The following is a 14,171-nucleotide window of genomic DNA, read 5'->3' as shown; positions in this document are numbered from 1 at the left end:
CCAGGATGCGTCAAATAACCAACTAAAACAAAACATATTGTCCATCTTTATACTGTCTACGACATTTATTTATTCATATCATTTTATTACGTCTACGGAGATAAGAATCGAAGAAGAAATGTAAACATAAACGGCAAATAAAGGCGTATTTCTGCTTTTCATTGCCAGACCATAAACAGGCTAAGAAAATATCATATAATAATATTCATATAAGCTGGCACAAAACGGTGCACACCTGCCACATTATGAGACTCATGGAAAGAGAGTGAGTTGCGAAAACAACCTGCCAGAGCTGAATTCAGAGATACAGAAGTATATGGTATAAAGACTGCACTGAGCTGCAGCACAGTGGTGAGCAAATAATAGAGCACTATTATACAGCTGCCACTGCTCAGTTAAGCTGGATAAGTCCAACTGAAAGGAAAGACCGAGAAAAAAAAATACATGTAAGCCGAGAAGAAAAACATCATTCTTCTTTGAATTGCGTGAAAGTCTCTTTAGATACTTTATTGATAAGGCGTTGCTACCTTCTGTTACATACGGCCTTGATTATCTCTTCTGATAGACGGCTTAGCAGGTTGCAGGAGCACATAACACAGCTGAATGGCAACACAAAGATACTACAGTGAAAGGCAAGCGGCTAGCGTGTTTTATATCAGGATGCTGATAGCGTACATAAAAAAAAAAAAATTTTTTGGATTCCAGTTGCCTTTTTTTCACTTGGATTCATCGGCCCGGCGAGCCAAAAGCTTTCACCCACACAACGCAGCGTTGTAAGAAAGACGACATCTGGAGGAAATTGAAGTCTTCATCCTACAACAATTTGTAAATACCAAGAGGCACAGATATGAGCACAAAACACGTCCCCTGCTGACTCGTTTTATTCCTGTTGACCGTCTAAGAATATGCCGGCCGTAGTGGACAAGTGGAGAAAACATCCAGAGACACGATGTGACCCAAGCCAAACAGACAAGGATTTGCTTCAAAGGCAGAAGCATTTTTAATAAAACCACACTCACTGAATGAGCGTTCACATTATTTAATGTTTTTTTTTTTTTTTGCTGTGTGGATCCACGCACCCCTCGCTGACTTGGAGGATTATTTCAACTGACAGTACATCTGCACCGGTGAAACAGCCCCTGAGAAAATAAGCAGATCACGCTGTGAAAGAAACTTAATAACCTGTCCGGCTCACTTAGACGGCAATGAGTTTTGACTTCAAATAAATCCTTTGTGAAATTTCAATTACTGACTCAGAGCTGGGATCTGCCCTCGCAGGGACAGAGCTGTTATCGCAGAGTCCGGCAGACGGTCAGTGCAGTGATGTTGACAGAAGAGTTCAATAACACGACGCTCCTCATTTTGATTCCTTCCAAGCCAGCAGCTTTGAAACAACACTGCATATGAGAAGTGTCACAAAGCAGGTGCTCATGTTTTTGTAATACCCTTTACCACCACATGGGGTGGTAATGTGTTGAAAATGCATCAATTCCAAAAGCATTTTAGTGTTTTTTCTTCCAATTCTAAAATCGAACCTGCAGCAAATCACCAATAAACCATCTAATACGAAGGCTAAAGGTGGTATCCTCTATACCTCACTCCATGGAATGACTTTCATGCTCAGCCGCTGTTCAATTTTATCTCCAGGGGAGTTGCTAGGCGACAGGAGCATCCTTATTGCATGCACATTCTGGGAAATGATGGCACCCGTAAATGAATTCTGCAGATCTGTAATTTATTATCAGGCCTTCCACACGGGCCGCGATGTGGGTCAATGAAAGAGGCGAACGCTATGCAAATGGGCCATTAGGTCATTTGGTTGAGTCATTTCAGTATTTGCTTTGTCCTGCCTGGAGACCCGAGGCAGATTGAGGTTGAGCGTTTCTGCTCCGTTACGCCATGAAGAGAGGTTAAGTGAGCGGCTATACGGACAAAAAAGACTTTATATTGGATTTCATCGCAATCTCATTTTTTTCAGAAGGCCTCATTTCAAAGCAGTTTATCCAAATTTAGTTCAAAAAATACAGAATGGACCCAATAAATATACAATTCAAAATCTTTGATTTATTATTTAACCTCAACAGTATTATTATTATTATCATTATCATATGAGTTAATGAGGAAGAAGGATCCTGTTCGCATGGTCCCTAATTTCATTTTTCTTTTGTGTGTTCTTTAATGAAGCATTCAATAAAAACACAGACGGCTACGACATGTCACAAGACGAGCAGCATGAGCAGTGTGAAAAATATTGACCTTTAGATATGGAATTGGACACATTAGGTCACTAAAGGGTCAAGAAAATGAAACTCTGGGGTTATTTTTGACCCACAAATGACTTTTTGTGGTTATTATGTCAGAAAAAAAAAGGAAAATAGAAATTATTATTTGGATAATAGACAAAGTTTCATAAAATTTGTCAGTTGAGACTTTATCAAAGCTAGCCTGGAAGCCACACCACCTTTTTGCCACAGAAATTTTAGGTGAAGATGTTGGTTTGAAAATGTTCAGATGGGATTTGATTGTGCTCCGGAGCCAGTCGAATCATTTGGGGCAGTCTTTACGTGGTGATGGACAGAAGAGTAACAGCGTCGTAGTCATACACATCACCTGAGCGCCGTGGAGTTGAATTTGTTCACAACAACATGGCTACACGATAATGCTTAACATACACAGATCAGTCTTGTGACAATATGATGTTCTGTTGAGAAATTTTTGGACTTGGTATTCATTCGTGTGGATGTTACTTAGACATGTAGCACCCACCTAGACCAGACCAGGCACCCCCCCACCCCATAGCAATGACACTCCTTGATGGCAGCAGGATGCAGCCTGACACAAGCGCACACCCAAAAACGCTTTAGGAACAACTCAACAGCACAAGGTGTTGACCTGGCCTCAAAATTCATTAGATCCCAAACTGATCAAGTATCTGTGGGATGATCCACAGAGGCCCCTCCCCTCAAAGCCCCCACCACTAACACCATCCTGTTACCAGACACCACAGGACACCCTCAGAAGGCCCATGTCCATTTTCTGTTGAGTCACTACTGTTTTGGAGACACAAGGGAGACCTAGACAATATTAGGAAGGTGGTCATAATGTTATGCCTGATCAGTGTATTCCATCGCTCTGATTGTTTGTATCCAGTTGTGCGCGGAGGGATTTTTCTGTCCCTGCACTGATGGGAACACGCCTTATAACGAAATCCAAATGGAGTGTTACCAGACTCCTAATCTGACAGAAACTGATAAAGAGAAAAGCAAAAACCTCGACAATCCCATGACAACCTCATCTGCACAGTGGCAGCCATGAACTTCTGTGCAATAAAATACCACGGAGTGATTCCATTCAGCCTTTCCATCCGTCAAAACAGCACGATAAAGGAGCATCTGAGTCAAACTCTGCAGCTGCATCACACAAAAGGGATGGGAACCACTGGTCCACTGTAGCGTAACTAAAGCACTTTAAACCCCAAGACATTCTGTGTAGTCACCATGATGAGGAGCAGTGTGAGTTAATGAATCCTCTAAATCACATTAACAGCAAAGACCAACTACTGCTGCAGAGCATTAGCTAAATCTTAATCACTTGCTACAAGGGGATCCAGCCGCCTCATTATTAGTGATATGTACTCTGAGAGAACAGCTGACCGATAACGTCGCCCTTTAGTTAAAGCATTTCCCTCCCCTATCTGCCGTGAATATAGCTCTGCCTCGCGTCTCCAGAAAACCTGTCCCTGACCATAAAGCTCTGCAGAGAGATTTGTTGTGCACACAAATTGTATTCTGCATAAAAAGCAGCCAGCTAAGACGTATTATATGATCATGAAAGATACATATCTCATAAATGGTGCAACTAACTGGATTATATGGGCCCTGTCTGCAGAGCAGCTAATGGAAGCCGTGGCGTAGTGGGAATAAGGCCTGTTAGCTGGCTGTGTTCGCCTGAAATGCTAGCCCGCCTGGCTTTTTCGCCACTGTTCTCGCAGAGATAAATCCCTGTTGCACTTAGTAGTCATCCATTTTTAATGCCACAGCCTCAGCTGGAGCGATACATGAAGACAGAGGAGGGGGGATTGGGGGAGGGAGGGAGGGAGGGAGGGAGGGAGGAACAGCCAAGGTGTGTGTGACACCAGTCGAACGCTTCAGGCTAATGTATGTACAGTGGTCTAGATGTGTTTTTTGTACCGCGCGCTCTGCATCAGCAGCAATTACGAACGTCTGAGGTCGTTTTGCTGGCGAGACAGACCACAGACAGTGAGGCCATTCATGAACTCATCCTGGCTTTAGTCTATTTATTATTTCCCTCGTTTATGGGACATTTGTAACAAACCAAGCTGCTAGAGTAAGCCATAAGCGCTCACAGCTGCAACAAAACAAAAAAAAAACAACAAAAACAAAACAAGAAGCAGCAGCAGCAGCAAAGCTTCCTGCCTGTTTTTGAGCCCCATAATACGTCCGCAGCAGCCATTCCACAGATGGCAGGCGGAGAAGGCCGGGAGGGCCAGCTATTCAATCCACTTCAGTGCAAACATGATCTGTTTGAATGGCGCGGCATAAGCCAAGACATTCTTGTGTGGGCAGACCTCCCTAAACAACAGCGAACAACCATGGCACTGTGTTTGTCTTGCTGTGGAAAAACCTTTAAAGATACGAGAGCTACAGACCAGCTCGGGTTTGGGCTAAAGCAAAGGTTAAAGGGAGGTGTTTTTTTTTTCGAATGTAGTATACACACGCAGGTCTTACATGTTCCACAAACGGCCGAGGGAGTCAGCTAGCAGGCCAATTAGGGGGGGAAGCAAAGCCATCTCTTTGTTTTTACTCGACTCGCCTGCTTGATTTAATCAGCCAGTTTGCAAATCACTAAATCAGCCAGTGAAACCGAAATCCGAGACTCTTACACAACTTCTGTGTTTAGAGAAGGGCTTACGCACCACCGTCCGTCAGGCGCAAAACCCGAGCACAGAACACAGCCACGAATCTGCAAGTATTTGATACGTTTTTATTTCTCTAGTGAATTCATATGTTGTTATTCTGCACAGCAGCATACAGGAAATCGTGGTAAAATATAAATAACAAAGTTCAACAGTGTTTCCTTTTTTTTTTTCTCTCTCGTATTCATTTAATCAAAAAAAAAAAAAACCTCTGTTAAAAGTGGCAAATTTTGTCAGCCTTTTTCAGTATCCACTCTCTTGCACGCTCTCAAGAACATTGAACAACTAAAACTTTAAAAAGTAATGGGTATAATAATCACTATTTACAGACAATCACCTTTTGGTGAGCAACGCTTATAGCTTCTTGGAAACTTGCTTCCATTATGTTAAATGCAACAAAATGAAAATACAATTATGTTATACAAAGATCAAAAATACTATCAAAAACCCTTATTATAAATGGCAGCACTATATCAATAAACTGCTGTTGACATTTTACATGTAAGTACAAAATCCTGTTGAGGTAGCGCCCTCTGAAGTCACTTGTAATGTTAAAATACTGAATAAACATCACTTTATATACAATACAGCAAATTCTTTCTTCTTTCTTCAATGCAATTGTATTCCTTTGGTAAACAAAACTGTCAGAAATGTGCAGTCCTGCAAGTGACACTTTCAATCATACATTCACAACATTTTTGCATCTTTTTTTTTTTTTGGGATTCTTCAGGAGAGAAGTTACGGGATGACGTGTTGTCGTTTACTGGACATTCATTTTGCTATTCTTCGGAGTGGAAGGTGAATGGGACTCGCTCCACTGTATAAGACCTGCACGTGAGACTTCCTGGCGAACGCATTGTCGGGGGAAAACCAAAACAAAACCAAAAGAAAAACGCCATCAAGAAAGAGAGACCTGACAGAGAAAGTAAATCCAGTGTGTCACCCTTATTTGAGAATGTAAACATAAAAAAAAAAAAAAAAAAACGTAGGATAGCATCTCTCATTCTTGACTGCTCGCAAAGTCAGATATCTGTCTCGTCACATAGGACTGGAACAGAGGTTTGGCTTGACAACAATTGATTATAATGTTCCCCAGAGAATATGAGCCCTAAACAGAGGCCACATTGTCTTTTTTTTTTTTTCTTTCTTTCTTCCTGGCAGATTGAATGTCAACTCTTTTAGAGCAAGTCGGAAAACATGTTGTGGAGTTTTTTAGGCAGGGCAGATGGGATCAAAGGGTTCCCTCCTCCAGTCAGACGCACACAAGTATTCATTCATGACACATTCTTGAGCTTCTTTAATGGCAAACATAACTTTGGTTTTCTAAGACGTGAAATAAAATGGTGGCGAGCTTAGCCCGCCGTACAAAAATACTTGGTAGAAATAGACATTCATCCCCTTTTTTTTTTTTTTTTGCCAATGTCAGTGTGTTTCCCTACGTGCCCAAAATACTTTTCTTTCTTAAAACGTGTTCACACTTTGCGATTAATGATACATAGGTGTATTTATATGCACACGCTCAAATGACTACAAACTAGAAAGAAAAATAAATCCAATGTATAAAGCATAAAATTATTCTATGTGGATAAAGGAACTATAAAAATATAAGAGATCTTAGAGAGAGACAGAGGAAAGAAAGATAAATCAATATGTTTATGAAACTGGGGTAAAGGCTAGAGCCAAAATCAAAACAGTCATCTGGAAATTGTTCAGTGCAATTCAATTTACTTTATAGTCTTGTCTGTTTAAAATATTTTCATCCTCTTACCACCCACAGCCCTCCCCCCCTTTAATGGTCGCTGCGATGGCTGGTCTTTTGACAGTGGACAGTATTTTATCGTGTGGGCATTGTCCCCATTGGCACTGCAAAGGGGGCAAGTGTAAGCCCTCAGGATCGGGCACACGACCCTGCCGTCCGGAGTCTTCAGGACGTGGGAGCCGTACACCTCCTCGGGCGCTCCGTTATTTCGGCAGAAGACGCAGATTTTGGGCTCCTGTTTGCTCCTGGAAGCGGGTTTGCGCATCTTCCTCTCCATGCCGAACAGATCGAACCCCGGGAAGCTCCCGCCGAAGCCCACCTCCCGCTCCGGCAGCTGCACGCCGAGCTGGTTTTGGAAAGGGCTCAGTATCGAGAAGCGCTCTTTCAAGTCCAGGATGGAAGGCGGCGGGGGGCTCCCGGACGGGCAGCAGCAGTCCAGGTGCCCGCTCTCTCCAACGCCGCCCGCGATTACGCACGGACACTCCGGGGAATCGTCCAAGCCCAGGGTCGCTTTCAGGGACTCGGTGATGGAGTTGGGATTTGGGGGCATGCTGAGCTTGTTGTTCTTCGTAACCAACGTCGTCAGACCGAGATAGTCGTTCCAGAAATTGAAAGTATAGTCATATGGGTTGCGCGCATCCAAATAGTTATGATTGAGAAAATCCATGGCCACTTCTGGTCGTTTGCTTGCCGCGAAAAGGCGAAACCAGCCAGTGTAATCCGTAATGTCTTTGTAGCCAGAGTTCGCCTCCAGGAATGGTTCATGTACAGCGATGTGGTCTCCAGTGTTCCTGTTATGTTTGAGCGTCCTGCAAACAGGCTTTCTGGTTATAAGGACCAGGAGGGCGGGGCACTCTCCCTTCACAAGCAAGTTTCTGATGAGGTCGAAAGCAGGCTCCCTCTCTTCAAAGCCACATTTAGACAGATTTGTTTTCTTGCGGGCATGCGCTTTGTCGACATCAATCATCATTCTGGCGTTTAGAGATTTGGGCACTTTCATGAACAAAAAAAGAGGGGGGGTTGTTAATACTTAATGATTTAGACAAGTGCGCAGAGAAATAATTTCGCTCACAAAGCCTCACTGTAGTTAATTACATTATTTCAGGGCGAATACCAATCAATTAGAGCTCGGCTCTTGAGTTCCCTCGCGGTACTAAAACATTACAATTCCGCACGTTTCCTTAATCAATATCGTTAATCATTGCGCTTGAACGCCATCAACGTCCAACTCGCGCGTTCACACACCTTAACCCCGTGTGTGCCAAGAGCCCAGGCCCCTTTGTTCGTTGCAGAAGCCACCTCCTAATGTCAAACCCTGAACCTGAATCAATAACAGGCCAACTCAGACACCAAGCCCTCATGTTTCAATTTTTTGTCACAGTTACTGTTCATATCGGTTCGCACACTGTGATTTTGAGGTGTAATTATTGCACTTTAAGTATTTTTCATCACAGTTCACTGGTTTTAATGCAGGGAAATGCACTGCCCACTATATAAAGATTCATATTATATTAATGGTATTAAAAAGTTTGATTTGTAAGTGTAAAAATGAATGATTTTTATTATCATGGTGCGCTTTGATCTGTCATAAAACCCAGAAACAGCACCACAAACACTCAATGTTGAGGGGGGTTTTTTTCAACAGGGGGCAGCATCATGCAATTACAGGTCATTTCATGTGAACCCGAATGGCCCCTCACTCCCCTTTCCCCCCCGCCCCCCGAATGAAGGACGGTGCCAACAAATGCAGTAATGGTGGCCACTGGCTGGAAGATGAAAGTCACCAATTATGTTGCACCATAACCAGATGTTATTAGTGTGTTTTGAGTCGATTGAGGCACAAATGGTAACTTTTGAGAGTGCGACTGAGGACTTTCCCAAAACCAAACAATGATTTTTATTTTTCTCTCAGTAGTTTTAGATCTGGAACACAAATAGTGCATAATATACATTTGGATGATGGCTACCGAACAATGTGTTCAACGACTCTCACACATAAACAACTGGAGAAGAAAAACTAATCTGATTTCATGTGTGTAAAGCCAATTAGAGTCAGTTAAGATGATTTCCAGTAGCCGCATCTAAGTCTGCAGATGCAGCGGCTCAGATTTTATTTGTCGATATGCAGTGCAGGAGATTGCTGTTCGCAGCGCTGAAAACACTCTAACAGCGGTATCGCTTTTCAGAAGAGGAGCTTACTCATTTGCTTTGGTTCCTAATGTTTTATGGCTTTAAAGTGGAACTACTGTTTTTTACAACCTGGACCTTATTTCTGGCATAAAGTACGATCTTTTACTCACTCATATAACTTTTGTATAATTTGTTGTCGTTCAGGAGATAATTAGATCAGCGTACATCCATATAGTGGGAGTGACTGGGGCACCGAAACGCAGCCTCTAAATAACGCATTATCTGCCGCGAAACTCAAAATCATACGGGGTCTGTAGCTACTGCTAGTTTTTAACAACGTGGCTGAATATTTTTCTGATTCTGAGGTTGTCGACGAACCGTAGCAGTAGCAAATTATAGGTAAACAAGCCGACCTCAGAGACGACATCATACAGGTTAGAAGACATCATCCTGGGTCTCTAGGTCAATCTACAGACCCTGGATGATGATAAATGGTAAATGGCCTTGCTTTTATATAGCGCTTTTCTACCTATTGGTACTCAAAGCGCTTTACAGTCAGAGACACATCTACTCATTCGCTCACACAAGCACACACACATCCACACACCAGTGCCACGCACTGGGAGCAACTGGGGGTTCAGTGTCTTGCTCAAGGACACTTCGGCATGTGGCACATTTCGGGGATCGAACCGCTAACCCTCTGGTTCGTGGACAACCCGCTCTACCTACTGAGCCACAGCCGCCCATAACAGGTAACTCCAGACTCAACGGGGAATAGCACTAGTATATCATAACAAAATATTGGTGAAATGAACGAGTTTCTCGGCAGATAATGCGTTATTTAGAGGCTGCGTTTCGGTGCCCCAGTCACTCCCACTATATGGATGTACGCTGATCTAATTATCTCCTGAAGGAATACAAATTATATAAAAGTTATATGGGTGAGTAAATGATCGTATTTTGTGCCAGAAATCAGGTCCAGGTTGTAAAAAACAGTAGTTCCCCTTTAACGCACTGAAGTAAAGGCAGAGTTTTGTCATTGGGGTGACTCAGCCCTTTACAGTCAGTCTTTAATGTGTTTCATGTGTCTGCAAGTTACATGTTTTATTCAGCTGGTCTGGCTCGAGGTAGGAGATCAGTTTGTCCAAAAACATCAGCAGCAGCATTTCAGTCACCCAAGAACCATAATGTGATTGTGCGAGGAAGTTTTTCTTCATCCAAAAGCACTTTACAGGAATTATTCTATTCTTGTTATATGCACACATCTGAAAAGCATACTGCATGCAGGATATGTATTGTTTTTGTTGACTTGTTCACGCCTCTAAACGTGCAATAGTTCTGGAAAATCAAAATGCAGCGCATTTCCCTTTCATCATTAATAAAAAGAAAGGGATCCGGATTCTGGATCTTGAGGAAATATGAGGCAGCCGTCCACAACAGTCCACTTAGCGTGGGCCTCTGATCCTGTGATGAAGTGGGCAGCTGAGGAATGTGGAAGCGGCCCTCTTGAAACAACGATAACACGAGTGACTGGTGTTCTAATTAAAACTTCCAGGGGGAGGCTGCAGGAACTCACTGACTTGGAAGGTTCACATCTATTTTTAAGGGATATAATAAGAATGCGCTACCTTAGGAGACAGAGTGATAAAGGCAGAACAAAAGCACGGCTCAATGAGCTGCACTGCTTCAGAGGCCATTTCTCTCTGTTCTATGTGTTCAGCAAGTTGGGCTGGAGTAGTATTGACTGCTCATTGGATTTTCGCTCCAGAGCCTCCATTCATCTGGTGCGAAATATGAATTTTATTATGAAGCATTAATAATGTATTTAATCGCCAATTCTTTTTTTGCAAGCCGGGGCAGATTGTGCACGCTGATTCCTGTGTTGCTGCAGTGTAACTGAAATATTCATGGCCACATTATTCCTTAATTTTGTTGTGACGAAGAGGGATTAATGCTCATCCATTAACTAAAGCCAATTCCGTGGCCTCCTCGAGGTTGCCCGAGTATATCGGACAAGGAAGTGAGATTAGCGGTGGAATGATGCACAACATCAGCGGGGTGGCTTTGGCTGTAAATCGATTTAGGAATCACACTGACTAAGTGATTGTTGTGTAAGTGTTTCGGGCTTGGCGGAGAGAGAAAAAAAAAATCATCAGGAAAAGCGGCGGCTGTCTGAGGAAGATGCTTTGTTTTTAATGATCGCGTCATATTCCTGCACGGGCTTATTAGCGATACGAGAGGCGCATCAGAATCCCTTCGCTGTTTTTTAGCTTTGGATGCATGATGCCATGCAAATCAGAAGTTGGGAGAATGATAATGTCTGATTTATACCATCTCGTAGAGCTTATCTGCCACTGATGCTTGGTGCGTTATGATCATCATCATCAGGATTTTTAAGATGTGGGGTGAAGAAACTGCTCAATTCACTGCTCAATGACTGGTATTGTTGAATGCATGCAGGGAAATAAATCTCGCCCCTTCATCACCCTCATTGCATCTACTTAATAATTATTTAAATGCCTCAGTAAGCCATGTTTTCAGTCATTAACATCTGATATACTGGCCTAAACTTTATCAAAATCACTTACATTTTAATATCTTCCCATTAATCTTATTAAACTATTCCCATTTGCCTATTTTCTTTCATTTTATGGCTTGTCTGTCTCTCAGCTGCGGTGCTTCTGGCAGTGTAACTTTGCATTAGAGCTTTTATCCAATCATATTTCAGCCGTCATGTGTTGCCGGAGTCAAAGAAATCTGCCTGGGCCTTCACAATTCAAACTGCAGGCGGCTGAAGCTTGAAACACATTGTAATGACGCTGTTCCTTCAACCAATCACATATCAAGTTGGTATTCTTAGGCCTTCTCTGTGCCCTACGGCAGCATTTTTGCGTCCTCTGATTGGACGGTCATAGAGCTGCTCGGTTTAAGCCAAGCTAGCGGTTCACGTCCATCTGTTGCGAGCTGCACGAGCAAATCGTCCCCATTACCGTTTTGATAGCTATTTGGTTGCAGATCTTCTTAGAAAGACATTTTTACTGCGGACTTTTGAAGGAAAAGCTGGAAATTGTGAGTGAGGGCCGTCCAATCCCAGAGCTAGCTAGCCTGGCCCAGGCAGGGTAAGGGTGTGTCCGCCACTTTCAGGTCAGCAACTATGAGCGCTAGCCTTGGCTGATAGGCTCCGATTAGAACTCTAAATTGTTTCTAAAGTTCTGTTGAGTAAAATGAATTGTATTTGCATCTTTTATGTATATTTTTGCCATTTTATTGGGTCGACATTGATGCATCTGCTCGATTTGACGTATGTGCGCAACTGCAGTGAGTGAGAGGAGACTTTTTGAACTGTTCCAAGTGAGTTTCTTGCTTTAGTAATGGCATTCATCTCGCTATATGAGGTACCCATCTACTGTTTTATTGTCTATCTGTATGATGTTGATGGGTTCTATAGCGGTGTTAAGAGGTGTTATGAATAAGGTTTGAGGGCATTGAAGGCCTAAGTGGAAAATGCACGGCGTGCCAGTGGAAAACACATATCTGTGGAATGTGGCTGCGTTGTTATCTTCAATTCTGTTGCTTTTTTTGTGAAGCAACTTTCAAACGAATGCAACGGGAGGATTGCAGAGGAAGCTTTCTGCATATTCCTGCTAAAGGCATGGGTAAATTACAGTGCCTTGCTCAGAGACACTTTAGAAGTGGATATCGCCTCCAACTCTACTTAAGCTAGTAATCCCGGCTTCTGCACCACCGACGGGCCTCGTAATACTCTTTTCATGTAAGAACCAGCCCCTCCATCTCCATGTTTACAGAGCGAGATATTGATCACTAAAACAATACATAATGGGTTTGCAGGAATTGCTGAAAAATCCATTTTGCCACATCGATTGCTGTAATGAAGATGAATGCTGAATCACTCAGTATGAAAATGGCTCGTGCATTTGCAACCTGCATTTTTCATACCTTTCCTGTCGTACCATGAAAAAGACTCTTTGCCTCAGCCCCAAAAGATTACCATGTGTTTTCATTCACAGCCATTAGAGCTCTGTTTGTGATTATGCAAATGAGAAAACATGCAGGATATTTAATCAGAGCGCAAATTTGATTTCATATGAAAGATTGCCGCGGGGTGGGGGCTTGATCGCATAATGTTGAGCAACAAAATTATGCTCAATATTTGTTTTCGCGTCGGGCCTCCACTCGGACACGGCGCAGCTTTATAGGCTTAAGGTTTGCCTTGGTTCAGAGGCTTGAAGTTAACAGCGCTGCAGAAGGTTTGATTATCTTTTGTTCTCCCCAGAGATGCTGAATAGGAACTGCAGTTAATGGGGAAGCATTTCCATATCAGCGGGCAAAGCACAGCAGCTTGTGTTTTTGCATTTTTATTATTGGCGTGTCCCCTGAACCAAATATCTAAATGCTCCGCTTTCTTTTGTTCCCCAGCTGAACAGCAAGAAAATGGGCTCTTAATAATTGCACATAAACTCGGAGGATGCCTTTGTGCTGTTGTGTGCGCCGCTGCAGATAACTGGTGATTAAACTGAATGTTACTCCAGAAGCAGGAGTGAACTGAAACTAATAAAGCATGTCAGTCAATAAAGGAGGTCGGCCTGTTTATCAAGCTCAGAGATGTAGAACAAACACTGGCATTCAGCTTTTCAAAGAGACCGGCCTGATTTAGTTATTTTGTGACCAGAGTCAAGAAAATGTTTCTGAATGTCTTTCAACAGCGTCTCAGAAAAGAGTCAACGTAGGAATTTTGCATTAGAATTCGACACCATGTGGAATTTCCAGGCAGAAGCAAATCAGGCAACAGGTTCATGTTTAGGTTTCCTACAAGACCTGCATCAAACATATACACCAATCAGGCACAACATTATGACCACCTTCCCAATATCGTGTAGGTCTCATTTGTGACTCATCAGAGAATGGACATGGACCTTCTGAGGGTGTCCTGTGGTGTCTGGAAACAGAATGTTGTTTGAGTCTTTGAGTCCTATGGGTTGAGGGGAGGGACCTCTGTGGATCATCCCACAGATACTTGATCAGTTTAGGATCTAGTCAATTTGGAGGCCAGGTCAACACCTTGTGATGTTCATGTTTTTTTGAGTTGTTCCTAAAACGTTTTTGTGTGTGTGTGTGTGTCTCAGGTTGCATCCTGCTGGGGATGGCTGCTGCCATCAAGGAGTGTCATTGCTATGGGGTGGGGGTGCCTGGTCTCGTCTAGGTGGGTACGACATGTCTAAGGAACATCCACATGAATGAATGCCAGGTCCAAATGTTTCCCAGCAGAACACTGAATCATCACAAGTCAATGTCATTTACTTCTCCTGTAATAATGTTGTGGCTGAT

The 14,171-nt window shown here is 42.9% G+C and overlaps 1 protein-coding gene across 1 annotated transcript; it reads right to left on the bottom strand.

Moving 5' to 3' along the window:
- Nucleotides 1–4,730: 4,730 nt before the first annotated feature.
- nanos1 (nanos homolog 1) lies at nucleotides 4,731–7,501 on the bottom strand. Its single transcript, XM_084550165.1, has one exon. It carries the CDS (start codon nucleotides 7,360–7,362, stop codon nucleotides 6,682–6,684), a length of 681 nt encoding a protein of 226 aa, XP_084406291.1. The 5' UTR covers nucleotides 7,363–7,501; the 3' UTR covers nucleotides 4,731–6,681.
- Nucleotides 7,502–14,171: the final 6,670 nt, after the last annotated feature.

Source organism: Chelon labrosus, assembly GCF_963514085.1.
Source record: "Chelon labrosus genome assembly, chromosome: 8".
NCBI classification, from domain to species: domain Eukaryota; kingdom Metazoa; phylum Chordata; class Actinopteri; order Mugiliformes; family Mugilidae; genus Chelon; species Chelon labrosus.
This window is presented reverse-complemented; position numbering and strand designations above follow the sequence as displayed.

What these genes read in the sequence shown, in the direction of transcription:
- nanos1 (XM_084550165.1), bottom strand. Translation starts at nt 7,362, where the DNA reads ATGGATTTTCTCAATCATAACTATTTGGATGCGCGCAACCCATATGAC.